Genomic DNA, 27,851 nt, shown 5'->3' on the forward strand with positions numbered 1-27,851 from the left:
ATAACGGGAACGACTCAAATCTTGTAAACTTTATTACAGTTCAAATCAGTTACATGCAATTGTGTATCTTTTAAAACGAATAAACATGAAATTAGCCAAATAAAAACATGAACATGAAAACAAATCAGATTACATTCCCCTCAAAATAGCAATATACAAAAATAGAGCTTACAAATACTGTACAGCTATTATTATTATCATCATCTTCAAAAATATTCTGCTGCAGAATTTTTAGTTTTACAATGTCTGTGAAAGTCCACAAACAGAACATCTGTTAACAACAAAGTCAAGATTGTTATATTGGAAATTATTATTTTTCACAATGTTTTCTGTGTGGGAGGGGCACAACAAAGCTACAGAGGAATAAATAACGAGTGCACTTGTCCTCAAAGCATCCACCAAGATTCAAATGAAACTCTGATTTGACTGCCTTCAGTAAGTATTCAGAGTTTAAGCGTAAGATGTGTAACACACCTCCAGTATTCATGGCTTCATCTCTTTGCTTTCTTCAATCACTTTTGTTTTTTAAAAAAAATGCAGAAATGTTCTGTTTTTTTTTTTTTAATTCCTTTGGCACTTCGAATGGAATTAGGATCTATGTAGTGTTTCCGATAAATATCAGGAAGTGATCGCTTCAAGCAGGGTACACACATTCTGTTAACTGGGCCAGTATAACTGGGCTATCGCAAATGTTAAACATGTTCAACATTTACGATAGCGAAGTCAAGCCTAGCATCATTGATTTCTCCTTCTTTGTACTTTTCATCAGTGTGGACGCAATGTGGCACGATGCTGCCTCTCACGGGTCAGCCTTGGTACTACAACAGACATCTGGTTTGGGGGAGGAGACTCACAATCATCGGTGGAGATATGTGCGGTGAGCTGTGTTGGTCATCTCTAGTACACGTCACACCACAGAGCAGAAGGGGGGAAAAAAAAAAAAAATAAATGCGCTTTTTTTTTCCTTGTGGTGTGTGCGGTCTCTCACAATAAAAATAAAAATAAAAGGTATGTGTGTACCCTGTTTAAAGGTCATTTTGTGGCATCAACACACTAACAATGTGAACATGTTACAGTGGTGATAATCAGTACACAGAGTTAGCATGCGTTTACATTGAACCAAGGGGGATACATACAAAGACGTAAGACTTGTGTTGTTAGCAGTGAACGACACGTTGTCACAATAAATCACATTTGAAGGAGCATTCTTTTTTAACATTTGTTGAGTGATGGAGCCTTTACATTAAACAAAAAAATTAAGCACACACCATCGCAAAAACTGCCAATTTGTTGCTTATTTTGTTCTCTCAATATTGCCATTTTTGTTCTCTCAAGTCAGGGTTTCCCAAACTGTGGTTCGGTGGCCAAAATGGGCTACGGGGACATTTTTAGGGGTCCAAATAAAATGTTGGAAGCCATTCTATTGATCATCAATCAGGCACACAATTTCTCGGCAAATGAATTTTTGATTCATGTTCACAAGGGAAACCTTATCCTAAACTACAGTGAAGAAACTAATAGATGCATTTTTTTGTTCTGAAAAAGGCTAATGTAGAGAAATACTTGTTCCCAATGTTGTTATGTGTGCGACAAAGTTGTGAGATGCCACCTTGCATATAACAACACATTATAATATGTGTAAGCGTGTTGTCGTGTGTGTGTAACCTGGGCAGCCCTGACTGTTTGTTTGGATTGTTAAAGGCACAATCAGTCATTTTCCCAGTTCAATTCCACAATAAGCAAATCACAGAGAAATTAAACCAGGTGAATTATGGCATTTTGTAATTCAAGTTGAATGGTAATCCTGCTTCACATTTTAATTATAATCTCACAATATTTAATTCAAGTACATTTATTTATTTTAAAATGGGTTAGGGTTTGCTTTTCACCTTTTGGGATTTTAATGATTGTGCCTTTCCCTTTTTTTTTTTTTTTTAAACTGGTGCTCACTAAAGTGATCAGCACTTTTCACGGGAGCAGCTTACAACCGGGGACACAAAAACCACAACAAAAAGCAGGGCTCAGTGGTCCAAACAAAACAAAAAAAGTATCAAACAGAAAGAGAGTGAAGCGAAAGCTCGAGAATGATGCATCGTGTGTGTGTGAATGGAAATGCTGCTTCATTACATCCAGTGAGCACTGACTCTAGCAGGAGGCAACTCCCTTAGTAGGGAGAGAGGTACATGAGTCCTCATGGACCTCGTCAGTTTCGTTAAAAAAAAATAAAACAAAAATACACATGAAATGGCAGCTTCCAATGCATTTTTAGTGCTTCTTTAACACATTTAGGTGAATGAATGACCATAAGTGTCATTCGTGTTTGTAACATTTTTTTTTTTTTTTTTGAAGCCGCGGATACTCCCTAACACTGACTTTATATATTCACAGTATGTGAACTCGTGTTGCTATAGTTAAGAAAATTAGCTGTTTTCTTCATGAGTTAAATAAAACAATATCTCACATTTAGACGTTATTACACTACAAAGTCCTCAATCAAAATGTACCATATTTCCTCAAATAATGGCCTCTGCTCCCATAGGCGCCACGCCCCAACTAATTTATGACTAAATTAACATCACATCTCAGACAATTATGTATATCGTCGCTATGGAGCGTCACAATGGTCAATTTTACATTTTTCCACAAATCAACATTAATGATCTATGCCCACGTTGTCTGCCCTTTTGAAAAATTATTAACTAATTTTGAAAATAGCTTAAGAACAACTCTGTTAACTCACTTGAACTGGCTGAGAAGTGTTGTAGTACTTCGCCTCTTCCCTCAGTCTGCGGGAGCCGAGCGACATTATATCAACTCAAGATTGAGTTGTCAAGTCTGGATGTTTTCTCGGCGGTCATGAGTGAAAAGAGTAAGGGTAAATATATTTGAGTAAGCCTGTTTTGTTAAAAATGGATCGCTGTAATGCTTCGGAACAGAAGAGAACGAGTCCGCCACAAAGGTAAGTTGCGTATAGATACATTTCGGCCTATTGCACTTCTTAGTCAGTTCATCATGGTATATTTTTTTTTTGCTTCACTAATGGCAATTAGAACATTTGAAAAAGAGTTCGACGATGTGGATGGCTGGTCCCGGCGACATATCTTACCATTTTAATCAATAACAGCGAAGTTAGCGTTTTTTTTTTATTTTGTATTTTTTTTAAGCAAATTCAATTAGTGATTGAATAGGATTGTGTTGTGATGATGTTCGTGTGCAACTATATATGATATCAATATAATGTATAATACCAACTTGAAGAATGCAGTGTTTGGTAACTCAAGCAAGATGCCCCACCCCCCCAATTTCTTGAAAAATTCTGATTTTGAATCAGAGTGTATTCCGTCGATAGCGACGATATGTGGGAAAAAAAAAAAAAAATGATTTGATCATATCTGTATATATTTTTAATATTTTATATATATTTTCACAAATAAATGTCTTACTACGAATAGATGGCCGGTACTCTGCAGTTGAGAAATTAGTGCCCCCGCCTCTGGCGCACAGCCACTATATGAGGAAACATGGTAGTTTATTTATTAGTGAAACACTTTTCTGGACTGCCAGAATAATACAAATCAATTAAAACAGTCGGATAATAATAATAATACAAGTAAAGACTAATAAGATGGCACTTCATATGGAGTTTGGCATGTGTAATCCTTTCATTTCAAATAAATGGATTGAAGTCTCTTTTGAGCTCGAAGCATGTGTGGAAAGAAATGAAAATGTATGAAGCCTTGCAGACATTTAACAAAATTATTACTTTTTCCCTTTGAGACTTGTGATTCTAGTCCAAGTTTACCAATTAAAAATGAAAACCTGCGAGGCTTTAAGTTGAACATGGAAGTAATGGTCAAAAATCTGATATAAAACATACCATTGCTACCCACAATTGCAAGCAATTAGGTTTTGACTTCTTGTAAAGTGCTTATTAAATAATAATTAAAAACAAAACAAAAAACAATAAAATAAAAAAAGAGAGTATTTCGTGTATTGTAGATCTTGGCTGCTGTGTTCGCTGTCGTCCTCCTGTTCAGCTGGTGTCCACAGAAAAAAAGTGCTTTGGTTGTGAACCACATCAACGTTCTTTCCGTGTCCAACAAAGAAAAAAGAAAAAGTTAATCCACAGTTGATGATCAATCCAAGCAAGTTGAGGAAAAACCCTTTTTATGTCGTAAAGATAAGCACGTCTTTCCCACCAGGTGGGTCCGCAGAGTCACAAATAATTGGACCTTTACAGCCGACTGGTCGTCTGTATTTATTTGGGTGTGTGTATATACTTATATGTATAGTGTCACCCTCATTTTGGCTTCAGGTCCACTAGACCAGGTTTTCGACACCGGGCAGAGGCTGCTGGATTGGCACAGGAGGTTCCGTGGTGCCAGCCTGCTGGGCAAGCTGTAAGACGGGCATGTTGCACAGCGGGCACACTTTCCTCACCTCCAGCCACTTGATGAGGCATCTGGCACAAGGAGGGAGAGAGAGGAGGACATGTAGACTTGGTTTTAACTGTGGGGCTCAACAAGAGTACAAAGAAGTACAAAGCCACCACAATCCTAAACAGGCTGAGCAGGTGCAAAGGGCAGCAGTAGACCGCCGCTAGGACTCCATTTTCTATAGCGCTTATTTCTAGCCATTAGAGCTGCAGGTGAGCTGGAGTCTAACCCAGCTGAATTCAAGAGGCAGGGCACATGGTGGACTAGTCTCCAGGCAATCTTAAGAAACATATCGAAAAAAACAATCATTCACACTGGCATTCACACCTAAGGACAATTTAGTCTCCTCGACGGGCATATCATGCATGTTTTTGGAATGTGGGAGAAAGTCGGAGCACCTGCAGAAAATTCACACAAGCACGGGATGAACGTGCAAACCACGCAGGAAGGTTGAAATTTGAAACCAGGACATCAAAACTGTTTGGCAAACGTAAAACAACGAGCCCACTGTGCTGCAGCCTTAAACACAATGAAGAAAATATAAATGCTCCTATTTTTCATGAGAATTTCTTTAAAAAAAAATAGAGGGTGTGTATTATACATACAGGTAGGTGTATGAAAAATGACCAAAATTTGTCAGTCTTAAAATGGCCAAAATCACCTCAACAAACTTCCCTTCTACTACCTCTTAGACGTCTACCAGTACCTCGACATGTTTACCGTAACAGAGTTCATCAGCGTTAAAATCTTAGTTTACTACATGGCAGAAACCCTCACTCGTAGATTTATAATATACGCCTGTAATTATAAACCCTAGACTACCGTGTGCGTCTGAGGAGAGTCTCTTCACAATGAGACTAATAAGCTGTCTTTTTTTTTAATTTACAGTATTTTACTCCTACTGTGGCAGCACAGTGAAAAAAGTGGTTAGCACATCTGCCTCACAGTTTTGAGGTTCTGGGTTCAAATCCTGGCTCCGGCCCTCCTCTGTGGGGTTTGTATGTTCGACTTGTGATTGCGTGGGTGTTCTCTGGCTACTCCGGTTTCCTCCCACATTTCAAAATCAAGCAACCATCACAGGTCACATAAAAAGAAAAGCAAAAGCAAAACACACTTGCTAAGCTCACGTTCACTGAAGTCTCATCAGGTTTGCTGGCAGTCGGAAGCTACTTTAGAGGCAAATGCACGCATGTGCACGTACGCACGCACGCACACACACGCTTACAGTTAGTGGCGATCACTCTAGAAGCAAGTGGGGAGAAACTAGGCCAAGGGAGGTGTCATGCTGATATAAACAACTCGGTTGAAAGGGCGCAGGCTGTACATTTGTGTGTGTGTGTACGTGTATATATGTATGTGGGGCAAAGTTAGCTCAGTCAAGTGGTCATGATCTGTGCAGTGTTCACATAGACATTGATCCGTTCAAGTTATAGTTTGCAAGGGAAACTAATCATTCACTAGTATGCACCCACTCAACCAGTTTGTCTTTGTTTTCAAACGAGGCAGTTCAGTCTTTTTGGGGGGTTCTTCAACGTTATCCCAGAACCGCATAGATCCATGTGCCCTTTCCTGTGTGTGTCTGCATGTAAAATCAACAAAGCCTTGCACTTACTTCCTATGAAAGGCGTGCTTGCACGGACAAATCCCCAGCTCGTCTTTCTGTTTGAACTCCTCCAAGCACACCGCGCATATCTGCAACAGAGCAAGAGACTGTTTTTCAAGACATTCTTTTTCCAGAGGCCATCAAACAAGCTTTGCAGCCTCCTGTTCGTTTGGATGAAGTGGAAAGAAACAGTCTGAAGGCCAAATGAAAACAGACGGGACGGATCTGGGAACGGTCAGGGGCTCACACTGTTCGGTTCGCTGTGAGTGAGGTCACTGCGGTGTCCAAGTTGTGGCGTGAGAGGGACTGAAATATCTTCAGACAACAATAAAAACACTCCTGCAGCTCATCGGGCCCCCGTGGTATTATATACGCACTGTGAAATCAGTCAGTCACGACTCACTTCATCTCTTTTTGGCCCTTCTGTCAAAAGAACTCCTCATCTACCAGCACACTAAAATCTGCACCTCCACACTCTAAAGTACAACATGCTGTACTTCACCTTAAGAGAAATCTAAGGACAAAAGCCAGCGTTTGTTATTGTGGACAGAATACATTTTATACCTCTAAGTTGCTTTGGATATAATGTAACCACCACACACTTTCACTAGGCACTACTTATTAAGAGACTTTAAAAGCGGTGCATTTTCTGTACTTTCAATTTGAAATAATGTCCTGTTTTTTACTATAAGGGAATGGATGGAAATTTACAACATGTTTTTTGATCTAATTCATTGATTAATGAAAAAGAATAATTGACAGATTATGGTAATCGATTATTAAAATAATCGTTACTTGCAGCCCTAATTGGGACATCTCATCACTACACCTACAGCAAGTGGAATTGTAAGAAAATAAGGAGTTTAGAATTTACACTGCATCAGTGAAATTCATGTCTAAGGATTGCGGTAGCCTTCGAGGTGGGCGATATGAATTATTCCTTTATGGAGATGTAGATCACATTTTATGTCTCCTGAAGGGGAGTCACCAGTCACACAAGTGTGTCTTGTCGTGGATTATTGTTATTTAATAAGAGTCAGCCAGGGAAGTGATTTGGGGCTTTATGAATGGGCTTTAATGACATATTGCATGATGTGAATTCTTTACATGTTTTGCAGTAATCTAGACGAACTGGTTTATAAATGTGTGAACTTTAGAATCAATGAAAAAAAAAAAAAAAATACCAACATTGAATTGACTACACACTTCCCCAGTGTGGGAGTCAAAAGTAGGTCGTCTATCACAAGTGTGCGTGCGTATGTGTATGTGTTTTTGCTGAACATTGTCTAAGGTTGTTGTATCTCTCGCTGAGGTGACTCACATGGCAGTGTCAGATGCCTTCTCTCTGTTTGCGATAACATAAACAAGAAACGCCCGAAGCTTGTTGTGACAGTTGGACACAACAAGGCTGATATGTATCCACAATTCCCAAGTGCAAATGAACAAGGAATGCTTGATGGGATGGCATTCTTGGCTGTGCTCAACATCGTATTTCCACACATCGTGACCTCTATTCTAAATAGATGCAGTGTCTTAAAATAGTCATTTCGTGCAACATTCACCACGAAAATAGACTCTTGCCCCCCCACCCCAAATAACAATTAAAATGGGTAGTACGTGTAATTATCTCAGTTCATTAACATTGTTCGCAGATGGACATTAAATAGTTAGCTGATCCAAAGTTGAACTCTGTTGCTAACTAAACTTCTCAGATGAACTAAAATAAAAACAGCGAGGGTGTGTCCTTGGAGACGCCCCCGGCAGTGACAATTTGGTGGCAGAAAGTCGGTCTTAACTTACGCCTGCTCGCACCATATCTTAATACTGGCGCAAAGTAGACTGCTGCTCTCACGTGATTTGGGTGAATTAGATCGGGGCACAGGCGGACAGATACTGGGATACACATATTTAAATTGCCAGCGTTTAGCACCAGTTCATTTTGTATTTAACGAGGGTACCTGCTCAAATTGTCTGTTGCCACACCGGCCAAGAACATTGACAATGCTCCACTCATGCACGGAACGCTGCGATAACACTTTGTCCTCTTCCACACAGATGTCTCTGTCAAGACTGTTTGTCATTGTGCCACATTTAAAGGGAGTGAAAGGAGGTGCTTTTTTTGTTTGTTTTTTTAGATAATTGAAATCAGCTGTAAACACACCTGATCTGATGTGCTGGTCTACGAAATTACCAACACCGATCTAACCCGGTTCTCACGCACAGGTGAGCCGCGAGCCGTGTCAGATTTATGACGGTCATGAAAATAGCGCCCTATGTCTTGATTGACGGTTAGCGTTCCCGTTGACTCTCACATGCGTGGAGTACAGTTTCAATTGATAAATACTGTAACATACCACTAATATTGTTTTATATTATTCCACCCATCTACAATTGAGTAAATACACTTCAGCGTTTGTGGGAACACAGTGTCATAGATCATGGTTTGACAACTGTGGTCAGTAGAGCACTGAAGGGAAGATGAATTAATGATATTAATGAATAAACAGCTTGTCACAACAGAACATTTGTGTGCTGTAATTTACAACAACAACATTGCTAATGAGACACAGTCTTCCCCTCCACTCATTTTTGTCTGCGTGAAGTCAATATTAGGCCTTTACAAATGGGAAATGACAGTGTTATGCAACCCAAGTGCCACTATGTGATTCAGGGCACAGCTTCTTCTTTTCTTTTTTCTTATCGCCTCATTATAAATATTTTTTCTTCAAATTAAAGCACACCATGTTTTGTATGAAGTCCTGCTACAGCCCTATTGTTGGATAGATCCAACACCTATAAAAACATTACATTTATTATATGCTGTGGCTTCTTATGAAAAATCAAGAAGGTCTCAGCGCATGGTGAGCTTGTGACATGACGGGATGTTTTGTCTACAAGAAAGCTTCTTGATAGTGTGGGTTGTTATAAGAAAACATCTTTGATAGCATGACAGTGTCGTGAAGTGAACGAACATGAACAAGAAAGGCGAGAACTCACCTCATGCAAATTTAACTCTTTCACCTTTTCCTTCTGAATAACCTGGAAGGAATATCGGAGAAAGACAAACATTAGTCACTGTAATGTTGTATAAAAAGCAGGTCATCTATTAAAGGGACAAAGTTTATGTCAATGATTGACCCAACTCTAGATTAACTTGCTTTTACAAAATTCAGCCAAGCAAGAGGCATTGTTTTGACCACTGTTTCTGTGTTTGTTAGCAGCATAATGCAAAAACTTAAACATTTTTATTTATTTTTTTTACTTTGGGGGTGGTGCAGGACATGAAAGAATCTATTAAATTTTGGTGAAACTGAACTCATAAAACCATCCATCATAAAACATGTATCAATGAAATGGTACAGTAATTTTTATCTCGACCGAATGTCTTACATCATTCTCCACGATGTAAAATGTAGTTGCTAATACATACATGGACCGAAAATTGTTGCCCCCCACCCCATTAAAAAAGGTACATCCTGTCATCTTACGGGTTTATGTTGACTTGGCTTTAATAGCCACTTTCACACTAACTTCCTCACAAATTAGTGTGTGTGAGGCATCATGGTCGTGCCTTATAGATAGAAGTCACCAAAGCGGTGAAGTGCGCCTTCAGGCGGTCATTTCTGCTTCATTTGTGACAAAAATCAGCTGTATCGTTAGGGATAGCAACAATTACTTTTAACGCAAGACAGCGTAGACAGTGAGTCTCAGGTGTTAAACCTCACTCTGGCCGTGGATGGTTACATTCCGCCTATGTTACGCCTCTGTTACTACGTCGGAACCTGGAAATTCGCGTGTCGACTTCAACCCACCACCAACATATGCATACCTTGCACACAGGACAGTGAACCAGGAAGAAGTCGGTTAACATGGCCAGTGTGTAAGGGGCTAATGATAACATTTTATGTTGAAGCAAGAGTTAATTGGCTGTCTGCAGGACAGTGTGGACCTGATTTACTAAAGGTTTGCATATGCAAAAACAGGCGCAACCTTGATTGCTCACGCAAACAAAAGTGGAAGCTGCGGGAGCCTCTGGCAAATGGGCTGAAGTGCCGCACAGTTCATTTGGCACGTTCCAGGAGGGTTATATGCAAAAAAATGAATTTAGAACATGCTATGTGATTTACCCAACCTAGAATGAATTGCGATAACGGATTTTGCATCTTTCAATACCGCATCTAAGGAGCTTCCGCTTATGTAAACAGTTTTGAAATGCCAGAAATGAAAATTATTGTGACATATTGTCTATTTAGCAACGCAATTTTGAAGCTTCTGAATGATCTTAAGGCTGACTTGGAGCCAGTAACCTATGACAGAACTCCTTTCAACTCTGCATTTCCTTGCATCTGGTTCATTTCAGCGCACTGGCCTCTCCCAGCGCAGATTTTCCTGTGTGTGCTGCCGCAAGTTTTAATCGCAACGTTACGCAAGATTGGCAGATACATCCAATTCCGAAACACTCGGACAGGTTAAATCAAACTAAATATGGCTTTTATGCGGTTGCTGGCTTCCGAAAAATCAACTGAGCGATCAATTTCGTTTCTCAGTAACTCAGTAATATGTTTGTTTCTTCCATTAATACTTCTACTTCCATCACTCCAAACTCCAATTTATGTTTGTGGCGCTCTCCCAAATGTTCCAAAACCATCAGCGCTAATAGCTAATAGCAGATGGTTTTACAAGATGGTTTTGTACCTTAGATAGCACGAATGAGCCCTCTCTTTTAGGTCCACTGCCTCTCACTTTCCACAATTTGGTCAGACCCACAAATACGCTTTTTTTATTCTTTTGTAATACCTGTATCAAACCTGGTGGAGGTCTGGGCTCTACTGAGAGCCATTTTAGTTTTTTGTTCACTATACATTAGCTGTGTGAACTGTTTGCAAGGGACTTCAATGCTTACTTGTTTGTATGCATAGAGTTCTTTGTGCGCCTGGTGCCGTAACCTGGGGAGATGTAAAGACAAAACATCTTTCCGATTAGTGAGTTGCCACCACATTCTCTACATCATTACTACAGAGATCATTCAGAGATCCTGGGGGAAAAAAGAACAGAAAAAAAATAAACATACTTTAATGCCCTCGCCTTGTCAAATACTTGCCTCATGACACCAATTCTAAATGTGCTACTGGGATAACAAATAATAACGAAATATAAAGGCAATCACAATAGTGCTACATTTTGCGCGAGGTCTCACAACCATGAGAGGGCGGTTGGGGAGGTTGTTTGTGTTGGCTTTGCCTTACATGACTGCATTTGCAGGTCATGAGAGTCATCACTGAATTACTGGCACGGGATTAACCAATTACAGGTTAAGTAAAACCCTAACTCTACTGTCCTCTATTTGTGCTCAGAAAATGCATGACAAGCAGTTACAAGTAGCACTCTTTTTCTTACATATAGAAACACCGTAAAATCATAATTTATGTAACCATAAGGGGGAGAACCCACAGTTTTGTACGAAACTCTCGATGTAAATCTTCATAAGCATTGCCAAGTAAAATCATCTGGGTGATGAGAGAACAGGCACAGCACTTAAAAGGGACATCTAGGCTACGAGAGTGACAACAAACATGGAGGACAAGGGGGAAGGATGAGCGAGAGAGATAAGAGAAATTCTTAGGTATGTAAGATTTACCTCCATTACAAGTAACCTTAACCTCTCGCAGCAGAGTGAGAGGGATCTGTAAAACAAGCAGCACAGTCTAGGAGAGAAACTGACATTTTTAAATAAAAAAAAAAAAAAAAGTGGTCAGCAGTTAAAGATGCAGAGACTCCAGAGGGCCAGGGACGGGGGTTGAGGGAGACATTCCCATGAGCCTCTAGATGCAAATTTTTAAACGAGACTACCAATTGCAACAAATATAGGTTCATTTCCACCAAGCAGCAGAACTTAGTTCAGTTTTTTTTTTCCATGGACAAAAACAACTGATAATGCTTTATATATATATATATATATATATATATATATATATATATATATATATATATATATATATATATATATATATATATATATACACACACACACACACGTGTGTGTGTGTGTGTGTACGGTGTATACATATTATATATTATTATACATTTCCATTGGTGTGTCAATCACAGTTGGACCAACCAAAAGGGTTGAATTAGACCGACTCCTGTCTACTGATTGGCTAACAGTGCATTATCATTTATATAATAGGAAGAATACAAATGGCAAATTATTTGTTGTCTTATGACAAGAATGACACAAATTGCGGGATGTACTCCACTGTTGACGTTTCTTTATGATGTCATGTTTTTGTTGAATTAATTGATAGGTAACACTGTATCAGACTATTTATGTTTCTCAATTAAATTCGATTCAGGGTGGGATACGGAACCGAACAGTACTGCTTGGTGAAACGCAGGTTTCCTCCTCTTTTTCTAAATTTCTTTGTTTTAAAGAGGCCTGGGCAGTGTGACTGTGGTCTAATCCAAGCAAAATGTACGTATTATTAAAAACACATACTGGTCTGGCCGTTGAATCACTTACGCTACCAAATTGCAGGATACTGTGCGACTACATTAAGTATATGCCACAACCAGGTGCAGTATAACATTCACTGACAAAACAAAAAAAAATTGGCTGGCACACACTTTGACTTGTGTGAGTGGAATTCTGGGGGAAGAAGAACAACAAATGGGTTAAATCTACAAAAGACCACTGACGGAATGTCTACTTATCAGTCAAAATAGTTAATCCAGTAGCAAAGATTTGGCCACAGCAACAGTCACCAAAGATGCTATAACACTAGAAATAATAGGAAAATCTGTAGGTTACACATAAAGACTCTTTAGTGCATCTGTACAAGGACGGTAAACTTTGGGAGACTGCATCTTTAGACGCCTTTAAATGAGCGAAAATGCTCTTTTTTTTTTTTTTAAAGTTTGAAAACATAAAATGTATATATTTTTGGGTTAGATCATGGTACTGCATCAAAGTCACATTGTATCTCTTTGGGGTAAAATTAGAATGGGAATTGTGCTGCAAGATACTGGAGGCCATTCCTGATTTTCTGAAGATTAAGAATCAACGCGTGTAAAAAAAAGATGCTTTGACTGAATGAATTTAACTTTTATACATAAGACGTGAACACATAAATGTAGGACTGTCAAGTAGAGCAGTTCCTCCAATTACGAGCGACTTGACTTGTCTACGATAGGAATCGTCGCTTGGCCTATTTGTTGTCTTGGGTTGGGAGCAAAAATGGTGGCAGTGACCTCTATTCGCTCCACAACGAGCAGCAGTTTGGCAAAGAGTAAACAATTCTTCAAAAAGGAGGGCAAGTGCTTGCTTCAAGCTGTTTATCGCCACTGCTAGTTGAAGTTCACCAACCAACCAAAGATAAAACAGAGAATTACACGTTGTGCATTTAAAACAACCACAGCCCTTGTGTGTTAGCCTAATGCTAACACACAATGCAAAATGCCACGGATGCCCAAACGAAACTAGTATTGAGTGTTAGAAGCCCTTAAGAAATAGATAATTTAACACAAACAGTGCAGCAACATGTAGACTCCTGGGCTAAGACAAAGTTTATATTTTTGTCATGTCCCTATATAGCTCAAATCGCTTGTAAATCTGGCTGACCAAATACTAGACTATACTATGTATAGTCTCAGTCATCCAGGTCATTGTAATCTGCAAAGGTTGAATCTAGCCAACTGGCCTGTTCTTGTTTGTTGAAGATGTTTCACCTTTAATCCAAAAGACTTCTTAAATTCTATGCTTGAAAACCTCCAGGACACACACACACACACACACACACACACACACACACACACACACACACACACACACAGTGAGGCATAAATAGGGAGACTCCACACCAAAAAAAATACAAAATTTAAAAACATTTTTAAAAAATAAAAAAAGTCATACCTGAAGAAGCCTTTTGGATTAAAGGTGGAACACCTTCAACAAACAAGAACAGTCCCGTTGCCTCCATTTAACCTTTTCGGACGAGACATAGTACCTTGTGTAATCTGGAAGTAGCTGCTTTTGCCAATGGAAAATAACTAATTGCGAGTTCCGGCACATCAAGCATAGTAGGTAACATGCAGTGGGAAAAATGGATTAAGACTAAATTCTTTGACGCAAAGTTCCATGATTATCATAATGTAGACAATTGGGTTTGATGGTTAACCTAATATTACTTTCAATTCTGGTTCAAATTCTTTTTTTCTTTTCCCCAATTACTATCGAAAAAAACTTCTCCAAACTGTGCTGTTGAAATAATTTGCACCTACAAAAACAATGAATGCCACGCAATTATTTTTGTAAATGAACAAACAGACAGTAATCATAGCGCTAACACATGATTCAAGTAGTATATTTCCAATCACATAAATTCTGGTTGCTGCTCTGGCTAACATTCTCCTTGAGCTAGTATTCTCCTGAGATCGAAAAAGGTATTTTGTATAACAAATTTAGGATTGCATATCTATTAGGTAAATACAAAGTTGGAATGCACACCGAGTATAATTTCTATTTAACTTTAAAGGCCAACGAAACCTGGATCACACTAGATCCCTCCAAGAAAAACTAACAGCGCTGTGTAAAATGTTGCAATATTTGTAGAGGTGGCCGACCTTGCGGTTGCAAATGTTGACTGCGTTGCAATATTAGTTTCTCTAAAAAGACATTTAGAAGGTTTTTTTTTTTTTTTTTTTATTCCACTGTACATGGGAATGATGAGGCAATGGAGCATTGAGTTCACAATGTCCAGCTCAGCTGATCAGGCTAAAAAGGTGTAATAGTGCTTACCTTATTAAGTAGCAGCAGAAGAGAAGGCTGAGGATGAAGACAAAAATGGCTGTCCCAAAAACAACAATGTAGATATTAAGGGGCAGGTTCTGGAACCCTATATTTGGCATCCTGAAACTGTAGTGTGAAAAATCGGAGCTCATGGATGTTCTGGAAAGCGAGAGAGACTACAATCAGACGCATCACAATACATACTGTACGCACAAAAACCAACAAACCAAAAGTGAAAACAAAGAAGTGGAACTGAAAGTTAATTGAAGTAAGTTTTAATTTCAATATGATAGCCGTAATCACTGGCGTGAGGTGTTTGTACTTCAATGGTAGACAGTGACACAATTGTTACAGTATTGATTATCAAAAGGATAGACAAAGGGTCCAATCTCTAATACTGTATCAATAGCCAGCCATCCACTTCCTATACTGCTTGTCCTCACTGAAGGCGCACGTAACTGTTACCTATTAAAGCCGAAATCGGGCTCTAAGTAGGATACACCCTGGATTAGTCACATCAATCGCAGGGCGCATATCGACAAACAACCATTCACACTCACATTAAGCACAATGGGCAATTAAGAGTCCCGGACTCCTGACTGCCAGGAAGATGTGCTGACCACAATTCCACCACGATGCCCCAAATCAATGTGTTCAGTAAAATAACTCCTTCCGAAAGACTGTCCTGCTGTGGTTTAAATAAAAAAAAAATAAAAAAAAAAACATGCACATAATTAACTGGCTATATATACAGAAGTGGAAGTTAGAGTTAAACATAACATGATATGTAATAATAAATGAATGACATAACATGACATTAAGGGTGTAAACTGATGCCAAGTCTCCCCACATTGCATTAGCATGCCAGACCGTAATCTGTTTAAGGATGGACATGACAACAAACGTGTTTGTAATCCAGCATCTTTCACCATCTAGCTACGGGACTAGACTGGACATGTCTACGTCTCCTGAGGAAGGAGGAGCATAGCCCAGAAATAAATAATATTCACGTCTAGTGGAAGCGACTGGAGACCCTGCACGTTAGCAAACACCATGAAAGAGGGAAGTTTTGTGGAAGCTGCGAAATGTGAGCCGACTTGTTGATCTCGAAATGATACAGCTTTAGGACCATTTCACTTACATCCACTGCAATGTGATGAGGAGAAAATACATTAATACAAGGTTTACACCCATCCATCTGAGGGAAACCTCAATATGGTCCAAAATAAAGACAATTTTGACACCACTGATTTCCTCTTGGACATCATTGTTCTCACAAAAAAATGCCAGCATTGATACAATATCAATGACATACAATCTCAAAGATATTGGACTGCTCATGCACTAGTAGGACAACTTTACTTAGTTTGCACATGATAATAGAAAGTACTCTTTCTCAACAGTTGAGTGTATGCTTAAGGCAGATCTGCACTAACCAATACAAATGACGTATAATCCCAAATATAGGAACTCAAGAAGACTTAGACGATTGTTGCCACCACCGTGGAACAAGTGTACACAACAGTGTAAACAAAGTGAGGCCAGTGGCATTCTAGAGATGCACCAATGTGACTGTGGTCAGATTACTTGGATCAGAATCAGAGATAAAATATCTAACACATGCCTGGAAAACCAGGTCAGTCTGCTCAGAGGACAACAGGATAAGATAACAATAGTTAAAGTTAAAGCTGAATGTAACTTTTTGCTATAAAATTGAAGAGTGAGACAACCAAGTGGACTGGCGTCAACCTTGTACAATTGATGACAGCATTTATTAGTGTTCCTTTTGTGTAGAGGCACACATAAGATACATTTTCTTGGTCTTTGCCTTTATGCTTAACATCTGCATAGAATAATACACAGTGAAGAGAAGATAGAGGACTTTTCAAGGACCTTGTATCTCGGTGATGTGTTTGCCAAGCCTTTGCCACATTTAGAAAGCCCGCATGACAAACTGAACACCTGTTCCACATTTCGGAACAGAGCCATCTCATGTTTATCTAAGTATTAGGCAACTATAAACTTTTATACATACACATTCTGTCTGAAAGAAAGAATGAACATAATCTCACAAACATGATACTACATGTGGCATGTGCTATTGTAGGAAGTATGGGTCACTGGGACGGTGATCATGCTTCAAAAAGTGGTAATAAATCTTTGCTGCGGTAGATAATGGATGGATGGATGGACCTATACAACAAAAATCCCTGGTTTCACCTTTACTAAAAAGTAGCAGGAGAAGGAGATTAGGAACAGCAATAAGAAAAAGGGAATGGGTCCATCCATTATAAAGGCATGGAAGGATCCCGGGGAGTACATTTCTCTCAGTGAGAAAAGTTTCTCAATACTTTTTTTTTTTTTTTTTTTTTTTTTACTGTAGCCTACAACAGTGCTCCCATATCTGGTTCATTTCACTCTGTAATTACTCTGCCACCATTTCGCCTCTTAAATTTGCCGTCTGATGACACAGTGGCGCTGGGCCTGAATTGACAATTTTCAATCTGGGCGGCAAAAATCCGTTCCGTCGGTGCGCCGTGGCAGCAAATGCACAATGAATGGGTTTGTTGATGTTGCATTGTGCTTTGCTATGTGAGTTGTGAAAAGCCTTTCCTCTTCAGTGCCAAATACTGTTACACACTAATTCCAAACCTTTCACAGGTTTTCTTCACTGGTAATTGCATATGCCCTGTCATAGAGCCGTATCAGTACATCTACAATTGCAACAAGGCAGGAGAAATTTGTGTCAGGTGTTTAACTTAACACAATGGTCTGTCTCAACATTGCAGAATACCCTAACACACAGGCACCGTCGTGCATCTGTTATAGCGCTGACATTACCTCCGAAGGACATTCTCTGTTGAAACAATTTATAAAGAACAGCGGCACAGAAATCAGGTGGAAAGGTGACGTCTTTTACAGGCAGTATAAGGGGTTTATATTCCTGCAACAGTTTCAAAGATTTTAAGATTTGAGTTGAGCTCAACAAGAAACTTGGTTTAGACAGCCACATTCAGATTGTGTCTATAAAAGCCACCACTGGAATATTTTGGTAAATTCTTTCCATCTGTATATTACACTGAAAAAATAAACACTGAATAACTTTAAAAAATTTAAGTAATCCGTCACATTTATTTAATGTTTTATGGGGTCTTTCTGGTTTTATCTGAGAGAAATATGTACATTTAAGCAGCAGCTCCTTTCATCCTCAGTAGGCTACAGTCTACCTTGCACTCTCCGGACAATAGTGCGTCCGATTCAAGGGGTGAATATTACGTCCAGTCAAGGACAAATACATGTTGTAAAACATAAATGACTTCAAACTAACCGTAAAGTACCGTTTTCTTACCAATCTCAACGTCCACAATACATGCACAAATCACATTCAATTAAAGAAAATCCATCCATCCATCCATCCATCCATTATCTGAGCCACCTATCCTCACAAGGGTCGCGGGAGCGCTGGAGCCTATCCCAGCTATCATCGGGCAGGAGGCAGGGTATACCCTGAACTGGTTGCCAGCCAATCGCAGGGCACATATAAACAAACAACCATTCGCACTCCCATTCACACCTACGGGCAATTTAGAGTCTTCAATTAACCTACCATGCATGTTTTTGGGATGTGGGAGGAAACCGGAGAAAGTGCCCGGAGAAAACACACGCAGGCACAGAGGCAGACGCTCTAACCAGTCGACCACCGAGCCACCTGAAAGAAAATCCTTTGGTCAAAATGAAACATTTCACTTTGGTGCCTGCTGTAAATGTTAATTACATTAAAGAAAATACATTTACATCCCTTGAAATAAGTAAAGTAATATTTTTCAACAATTTCAATTAAAATAAAAAAAATGAACAAATGCCAGCTTTTTTTTTTTTTTTTTTGAATATACTTTTTTTTTTCAGCGTATCTACAATGCTTATCCTGCACAGGGAAGCTGGAGTCTTTCATAGTTTGAAGCCCTGGATGGACTGCAAGTTCAGTGCGGGGTCGGCGATGATTAAGGGGACACATGATGCTGGGGGAAACTGCAGTAATTGGAGAGAACCAACACAAACAAGAATAAGACACAAACCTTGCACGGAGAGCTCAGTTTCACTAGTAGATTTCAATCCCCAAAGCTACTTTCGGTTTAGCCACTGTACTACAGCAATGCCTGTTACTTGCTTCTCACCACAAATTAATCCATATAATCATTTTACTTCTCCCAGAAAGCAATCTTCATTAATCTTTACTTGACAGTATCAAAGTGTCCCATTGTTGGAAATGGTTCTTGTGACTTGTATCCACAATCATCTTCCCATCGTTTCTACCACCATCTGTTTTTCTCACTCCAAAAGTTTCACATTGTTACATAACCAGAGGCGCGACACTTGCACGTCACATTCATTGGAACCGAGGAAGTGCAGGCACACGACTCTTCACAGTCATCCTACACCCAAAGCGCTTCCTGGGATATGAAAGTGTCAACGACTATAAGGCACCTCTGCCAAGGTTTTATTGTCATGAACTATTCATTCTTTTCAATTAACTGTCTAAATACAGCAACAGAAGATGGAATTGCTGAATTGTATCAAACTGGATAGTGATGCCAGGATGCAACTCAAGACCCACTCTTGTCATGAACTGCAATGAGCGACCCAATCCTACAAAAATAACAGTCAGAAACTATGGATATAACATAATGGATATGTAATGGGGAACTGCACAGAAAGGAGGCCTGATTTAGTCATTTTCAGAAACGCTAAACTGATACAATTGTAGGGAATATCCCCCAAAACAAAACAGTTGTTTCCACCAACCCCCGCAGCATTTCATTCAGAAGTAGTAGCTCCAAGGAGAAGTGGAAATTTCCACAAGCAGTCACGACCACCATTAGATTTGCAAATCTGAAACCTAATATGCTTAGGGGCTGGACCAAAGACCAGGGCCTCAGAGGCAGACCAAGTAAATATGTGGCAGGACCCACTGTTTGTATGACATATCCACACTAATAGAGCGATGTGGTTTCATGCAGAAGGCAGTACAAAGGCCAAGTGGTAACTTCTCATTTAAAAATACAATCATTTAGGATGAGAGTTGACTTGTCATGCTTGTCCTAAATGCCAATAAGTTTTAGGCGTAGCGGTTAATAGCAACAGCAGTTAGCAGTCGGAATAACAATAATAATTGTGCAAAATTGATTGTTGATTAATCGTGTCTCGAAGAATTGAGGCTATTTGGCTAAAACCAGCAGAGGCACTGTTGATTCACTCAACAATTTTTTGGCCTGAAAAAGCCTACATCCATAAAGACCTCCTCCTACTCAATATGATGCTGGTCTGGAAAAAGGACTTTAGGACATCGTGATAGTGTTTCTGCTACGGCATTAAAATAATAGTTAATCGAATAATCAGTCGTTAATTTTCCCCATCGTTGATCATGGAAATTTTGCCACTTTTGATAGAAATGCAAAACTATCATTATACTAGCCAACCAGAAACAAATATTTATACATTTCAGTCATATCCTCTGGAACTATTCATGTTCATATTTTAATTTGAAGACTTCAAGCAAAAAAAAAGCTGTCTACCACCATATTTGATACATTTATTTTTAAATTAGGAATTCATTTTACAATTAATTATTTGAAGCAACAACAAATTGAGGGATCACATGGGAGCTCAGAGTAAAGATACTCAAATCAAAACACTGAAATGCACTACAGCTCATGAAATACGTTATGAAAATAATATATGAAGCGTATAGCAAAAAGAAGCTGGCGATACAACTGAAAGAGAGGCTATCGTATATCTAAATAGAATCAACGCTAAAAAATAAGCTATGACCTTTTCTAAATTTGCTCTTCCCCCAACGCCCTTCTCAAAGCAAAGCCCACCATTCCAGCATGGCCTCTGACAGGAGTACAAGCTGACACAAACAACAGGAACTGACACGCACAGGTGTCTCTCAGCTGTTTGTTTTTTTTTTCGGGGTGGGGTGCAGGTCCTTTTTCTTTATTCTTTTTTTTTGCAGTGGCCACCCTTTTCAGAGAAATCATGTTACTTATCTTTCCTAATCAATTACGCAACCCAAATTCAATTAGGTGCCCCACTGTAAATTGATATTACAGTAAAGAAAATACATTTACATCCCTTGAAATGAGCAAATTAATCAATTTGTATTCAGATGGTTTAATGTTTTACTGCCAACTGTGTGGATGTAGAAACTACATCCAGCAGTTCTTGGGTTATTTGCTACTGACAACGAAAAAATAAACAACAAACTTGACCTCTTTGCTCAATAAGTCTACTTTCAACTATAACAGTACAGGGTTATGCTCTTGACAAGAGCTGTGCGATAACAATATATATCGTGATACGATATAAAACGCCTACCGTGTAATTCTTTGTTTGTATTGTTAGATTTACATTGCCGCTACAGAGGGAATCCTGTAATTTATTTTCCTCTGCTTAGTTATACTTTTACTGGATGAATGGTAACCATACTTGAATGTTACTAGAAGCACTGTGTTGCATTTCATTTAATTCTTTGCACTTTACTACATTACTTGAAAAGTAGTTGTACTACCAGATATTTTGAATTGTATCTATTTGGCCACTGAATATTTGTGTTAATTTTATTTGTATTATTTTTTTCTTTTCATTTAATTGTGCCGTCTATATAAAAATATGTATTTTATAAATAAATGGAGAAAAGATCACAGAAAAGGATATATATCGTGATTGCGATATAAAATTACCTATATCGGGTTATAAAATGTTGTCCATATTGCGCAGCTCTACTCTGGACTAATAACATCATCACATCACATATCTGTTGTCGTACTAGAGCGGCTCCAACTACCGGAGACAAATTCCTTGTGTGTTTTTTGGGACATACTTGGCAAATAAAGATGATTCTGATTCTGACAACTGGTGGAGAAAACTAACAAGAAACAACGGTACATAGTAAGACCATGTCAAGGTAAGGGGGAGTTTTGATCAGCAGTCATGTGCATGTTCCTCCCTGCATACAGCTATAGCAACAGTAGAAGCAAATTGATTATACAATGTACCATATATGTCAAAGCATGTAGTCAGTTACATGTCAAGTATAAGGTTAGGCAATGTAATCTACTTCTTGACCTGTGTAATTTAGGATCATACCACATTGGCTAACACATTGGCTTACTCAGTGGCACAACGTCAAAGATGTCTGCTCTATGATTTCTTGGAGGACATTGAAATGCCCAATCCTCTAAAACCTATAGTGTCGCCACATCATTGTGAGCATTACCTTAAACAACACTAAACCATGCTGGAAAAAAGCTCAATCTTCTAAAACCTATAGTGTCGCCACATCATTGTGAGCGTTACCTTAAACAACAAGATATCATGATGAAAAGCATGATGATACAGTCTAGGGAGCTCTCATTTGGCTTATTACTCATCTACTGTATAGTCAGCAATAACCACAACCTCATCGCAATACTGTGGTTTCATTTGGTCTTTTCACAATACAATCTGGAACACTGAGAAATGTGAGATGATAGATCATCCTCCCACTTGTGTGATTGCAGAAACAGGCTTTTTTTTGGAAACATTTTTATTGTATTGGAAACCCTTATTTCTAATTGAGGGGACATTTGCATGACATGCGCAGGAGACAACATAGACTGAAAAAGCTATAATACAGTACGTATGCCTGGCAAGTAGTTGCCGATATCACTTTACTACACAGTAGCGATGTAAATTTACACTTTGGTGAAGGGCAAGCATGCCTGTGGTTCACCATTGTTGTTTTGACTGAAACACATTCATAAGGGTGTGCACACGTGCATTTGGCACCAGGACACCCTAGGTCGCAGTTCGATGATCGACTTTGTGGTTGCGTCATCGGACTTGTCTCGGACACTCGGGTGAAGAGAGGGGCGGAGCTGTCAACTGATCACCACCTAGTGGTGAGTTGGCTCCGATGGTGGGGGAAGATGCCGGTCCGACGTGGCAGGCCCAAGCGTATTGGGGGGTCTGCTGGGAACGTCTTGCAGAATCCCCTGTCAGAAGGAGTTTCAACTCCCACCTCCGACAGAACTTGGCTCGTGTCCCGGGGGAGGCGGAAGACAGAGTCCGAGTGGACCATGTTCCACGCCTCTATTGCCGTAAGGTGGTCGGTGCCTGTCGTGGCGGCATTCCCCGAACCCGTTGGTGGACACCAACGGTGAGGGATGCCGTCAAGCTGAAGAATGAGTCCTATCAGGCCTTTTTGGCCTGCTGGACTCCTGAGGCAGCTGATGGGTACCGGCTGGCCAAGCGGAATGCAGCTTTGGTGGTCGTTGAAGCAAAAACTCGGGTATGGGAGGAGTTCGGTGAGGGCCATGGAGAAAGACTTCCGGACGGCTTCGAGGAAATTCTGGCCCACCATCCAGTGTCTCAGGAGGGGGAAGTGCCATCAACACTGTGTATAGTGGGGATGGGGCACTGCTGACCTCGACTCGGGACATTGTGAGTCGGTGGGGAGAATACTTCGAATACCTCCTCAATTCCACCTACACGCCTTCCCATGCAGAGTCTGGGTTCTCTGAGGCGGGCTCTCCTATCACTGGGGTTGAGGTCACAGAGGTGGTTAAAAGGCTCCTTTGTGGCAAGGCCCCGGGGGTGGATGAGAGTCGCCCGGAGTTCCTAAAGGCGCTGGATGTTGTGGGGCTGTCCTGGTTGACAAGCCTCTGCAAAATTGCGTGGACATCAGGGACAGTGCCTGTGGATTGGCAGACTGGGGTGGTGGTCCCCCTTCTTAAAAAGGGGGACCGAAGGGTGTGTTCCAACTACAGGGGGATCACACTTCTCAGCCTCCCTGGTAAGGTCTATTCAGGGGTGCTGGAGAGGAGGGTCCGTCGGGAAGTCGAATCTCAGATCCAGGAGGAGCAGTGTGGTTTTCGTCCTGGCCATGGAACAGTGGACCAGCTCTACACCCTCAGCAGGGTCCTCGAGGGAGCATGGGAGTTCGCCCAACCAGTCTACATGTGTTTTGTGGACTTGGAGAAGGCGTTCGACCATGTCCCTAGGGGAGTCCTGTAGGGGGTGCTTCGGGAGTATGGGGTACCAAACCCCTTGATATGGGCGGTTCGGTCCCTGTACGGCCGGAGTCAGTTTGGTCCGTATATCCGGCAGTAAGTCGGACTCGTTCCCGGTGAGGGTTGGACTCCACCAAGGCTGCCCTTTGTCACCGATTCTGTTCATAACTTTTATGGAGAGAATTTCAAGGCGCAGCGGAGGTGTAGAGGGGGTCCGGTTTGGTGGGCTCAGTATTGCATCTCTGCTTTTTGCAGATGATCTAGTTCTGTTGGCTTCATCAAGTCGTGATCTCAAACTCTCACTGGAGCGGTTCGCAGCCGAGTGTGAAGTGGCTGGGATGAGAATCAGCACCTCCAAATCCGAGACCATGGTGCTCAGTCAGAAAAGGGTGGCGTGCCCCCTCCAGGTCGGGAATGAGATCCTGCCCCAAGTGGACGAGTTCAAGTATCGTGGGGTCTTGTTCACGAGTGAGGGAAGAATGGAACGGGAGATCGATAGGCGGATCAGTGCAGCGTCTGCAGTGATGCGGACTTTGTATCGGTCCGTTGTGGTAAAGAAGGAGCTAAGCCGAAAGGCGAAGCTCTCAATTTACCAGTCGATCAACGTTCCTACCCTCACCTATGGTCACGTGCTGTGGGTCGTGACCGAAAGAACAAGATTCCGGACACAAGTGGCCGAAATGAGTATGAGAGGACCCAGATGAGGTGGCTGGGGCATCTGATTCGGATGCCTCCCGGACGCCTCCCTGGTGAGGTGTTCTGGGCACGTCCCACCGGGAGGAGACCCCGGGGACGACCCAGGACACGCTGGAGAGACTACGTCTTTCGGCTGGCCCGGGAACGCCTCGGGATCCCCCCCGGAAGAGCTGGATGAAGTGGCTGGGCTGAGGGAAGTCTGGGCCTCCCTGCTAAAGCTACTGCCCCCGCTACCCGACCTCAGATAAGCGGTAGAAAATGGATGGATGGACATTCATAAATTCCCAGACAATTAACAAGCACATCTGAATAGAGACAATAGCAGTGTCATTTAAAAAAAAAAAAAAAGTGTATTATTATTATTTTTTTTTAATGAATTCTAATTCCAGTTGATACCAACAAATAATGGGAAAACATATTTACCGTGGTAGATTTCAACCTTTAAAGTCAAAGTTAGTTATAAAATGCAACACTGACTCCTGATATAGACCAGCACCTGATGGAACCGAAACATTAAATGTATATACAGAACATACACTGAGAGTTTAGGTTACTGGTGCTAAAATTGTGGTCCACCCATTCATCTTCTATAACACGTCTCCTCACTATTGAGTAGCGGGCAAGCTGGAACCTATCCCAGCTGACTTAGGGCAAGTTGCGGGCGGCCATACCCCGGACTGATCCCCAGCCAATCATAGGGCACATATAGACTAAATCAGACTTAAGGACAATTTCGAGTTTTCAATTAACCTTAAATGCATGCTTTTCAAATGTGGGAGAAAACTAGACAACTCGGAGAAAACCCATGCAAGCACAGGGAGAACATGAAACTACACACAGGAAAGCTGGAGCCTGGATTCAAACCCCAAAACTCGAAACCGTGAGGCAGATGTGCTAACCACTTGTGCACCCACGCCTCCTAAAACTGTGGTATTTTCATCAATTACTTTGGTTTCATTTACACATGAACATATATGTCATAAACTGCAGTGATGATATTTAAGAAATGGATGGATGATTATGGTATTATTTGAGTAGCTCAAAAAAAAAAAAAAAAAAAAAAAAAAAAATCGCTGTTGCTATTTCTCCAACACCAGACACTTTACAGGAACCCTCAACATACCAGAGCCAACATTTGCAGTAGTCTGCTAGAAACAGAGCGTGCTCCGAGGAAGGTCAGCACCATATTGAGACACTATGTGGCACCTATATGATATCTTCCATAAACTACCCCATTTGACTAAATCACTGCAAAGATAAGAGATATATGAAATCATTATTGTTTTTGCGACAAGCCATCCGTTCCGAGGTACCTATTTCCACTACCACATGCTATATTTCATCATCCTGCCAACCCTGCTGCCTTATTAAAAAATTACAGTGTCTGTCTTGAAGCTGTAATTCATTTCCAGGAAATCCAGGTGAACCATGATGCAATAGTCAGTTCACATTGTTAAATTCATGTCTTATGTGCAATGTTACACCTATCAGCAGCGGTGAGATGTTAGGTTATGTAATATTGTGTCTCCCTCTGCCCGCATAGCTCACAAGGGATACAAGCTTCAGCACTAGCTTCTAGTCACACAAATGCTAAAATGTGTTTGATTGCCGTGATTATAAACAAGAGGAGGTGACACAAATTGGGGCAGCAGTACTGAAGGGACTTTGGTTTTACGTTCACAAAAATCAGGTCACAACAGCGCATTTATCTGCCTAAGAATACAATGTACAATCACAGGTAAATGTTTGGTATTTTCAAATTGCTACATCTGAAACATTTCCCATCCATCCATCCTTTTTCTATAGCACTTATCCTCATTGAGGTCATGGGTGAGCTGGAGCCTATCCCGACTTATTTTGGGCGAGAGGCAGGGTACACCCTCACAGGGCAAAACCAACCATTCACACCTATGGGCAATTTAGAGTCTTCAATGAACCGAACGTGCATATTTCTGGAATGTGGGATAAAGTCCAGAATACCCGCAGAAAACCCACACGAGTACGGGGACAACATGCAAACTCCAACACATGAAAAGTCGAGGTTCAAACCGCGAACACCAGAACTGTGAGGCAGATGTGTTAACCACTATACCTGAAATATATAATTGTTACTATAGCTCATGTATTTACACACCGCCATAATGTGCAAGTGACCCCTAACATTGTGCCCAGTTTGTATGTGGGTCACTGTGACATGATGATGATGATAAATGGGCTTCAGTCACGTAGACAAAAATGAAAACGAAAACTTTTGACATTGGACCATGACAATGGCCCACGGTGGAGTCTGATAATGCAAGCTGGCATCTTTAATTAGCAGCCGAGTGTGACAGAATCTCGTCGAAAAGGAGGTGAGAGCCCCCGGGGCGTAGGCTCGCTAGCTAGCAGTAGTAAGCCCCTTGCGGTCAAAAAACAACAACACCTCGTTACAGCTAATTGTTTTAGTCCACGCAAACAAACAGACTCGTATTTAACACAAAGTCATTCGTGGATATGAATAGTTGAACGTTTTAATTACGTTTCGTTGGTTAAAAAAACAAAATAAAACAAAACAAAAAAACAGCTCGTTAAGCATCGCTGCTCGTTGCCAAGTGACGTTAGCTAGCTAGTAATGTAATTATTATGTAAGCGATTGGGGAAGAGAAAGAGGCGTCCACTCACTCACCAAGCAGCCACGTTCCGGAACCTCGCTGCCGTCTTCTTCTTCTTCTTCAGTTTCTCTCAATACTGGTGTTGAGATGAAACACTGACGTATTTAAAAATAATAATGAAAAAAATCCTTAATTAAGATTGACGTCGCCCGACGATGCCGCTGCAATAGGGGACTTCATCACATGTAAGCACGCCTGCGATGGTGCTGTTCACGGTAGCTAAGAACAAAACAGAAACCAGTGGGGGTCTCAGTTGGGAGGCAACACACTCTCGGGGAAAAAAAACGGTGCACACACGCGTGGAATTGAAGGATGCTTTGTCCTGTGATAGGGGGGCTTTCCCTCACATCCACGAGAGGGGAATGGCAGACGAGCAGCACGTTCCGCACGTAAACGTGTGTGTGTGTGGTTTTTTTTTTTTCTTCTTTTTTTTCCCCCCACGACCACCACGAGCGGCTCAATCCACACGTCCACCTCCCACTCAGGCCAGCAGACAAGAAGAGAGCTGAGTGAGTGAAGCGTCTGGCTCGTTCTGAGGACGGCGTGTGCAACGCCGGAGAATGAGGGGAGGGGACGTAGCGGTTGTTGGAACGAATGCTGCGTTCATGTTTACTGGGAAATATAAGC

General features: G+C 40.8%; 1 protein-coding gene across 4 annotated transcripts; it reads right to left on the minus strand.

The window, feature by feature from the left end:
- Nucleotides 1-14: 14 nt before the first annotated feature.
- On the minus strand, nt 15-27,851 carry rnf24 (ring finger protein 24). 4 transcript variants are annotated; one of them, XM_061771765.1, is made up of 7 exons: nt 27,522-27,847; nt 27,239-27,443; nt 14,834-14,983; nt 10,943-10,985; nt 9,037-9,078; nt 6,049-6,128; nt 15-4,462 (listed from the first exon to the last, which is right to left on the minus strand). In XM_061771765.1, exons 3-7 carry the CDS (start codon nt 14,974-14,976, stop codon nt 4,321-4,323), a joined length of 450 nt encoding a protein of 149 aa, XP_061627749.1. In that variant the 5' UTR covers nt 14,977-14,983; nt 27,239-27,443; nt 27,522-27,847; the 3' UTR covers nt 15-4,320. The 4 variants fall into 4 exon arrangements, with proteins under 4 accessions (XP_061627749.1, XP_061627748.1, XP_061627747.1 ...); XM_061771764.1 differs by having other exon boundaries at nt 27,235-27,851; XM_061771763.1 differs by having other exon boundaries at nt 27,239-27,847.

Source organism: Phyllopteryx taeniolatus, chromosome 4, assembly GCF_024500385.1.
Source record: "Phyllopteryx taeniolatus isolate TA_2022b chromosome 4, UOR_Ptae_1.2, whole genome shotgun sequence".
Lineage (NCBI taxonomy): Eukaryota > Metazoa > Chordata > Actinopteri > Syngnathiformes > Syngnathidae > Phyllopteryx > Phyllopteryx taeniolatus.

Bases quoted from the DNA above. Each gene is read 5' to 3' on its own strand.
- rnf24 (XM_061771764.1), bottom strand. From the start codon at position 14,976: ATGAGCTCCGATTTTTCACACTACAGTTTCAGGATGCCAAATATAGGG. The intron at 6,129-9,036 runs GTGAGTTCTCGC...GCTCTGTTGCAG, and splicing joins AAGAGTTAAATTTGCATGAG to ATATGCGCGGTGTGCTTGGA. The intron at 4,463-6,048 runs GTAAGTGCAAGG...TCCTTGTGCCAG, and splicing joins AAGCACGCCTTTCATAGGAA to ATGCCTCATCAAGTGGCTGG.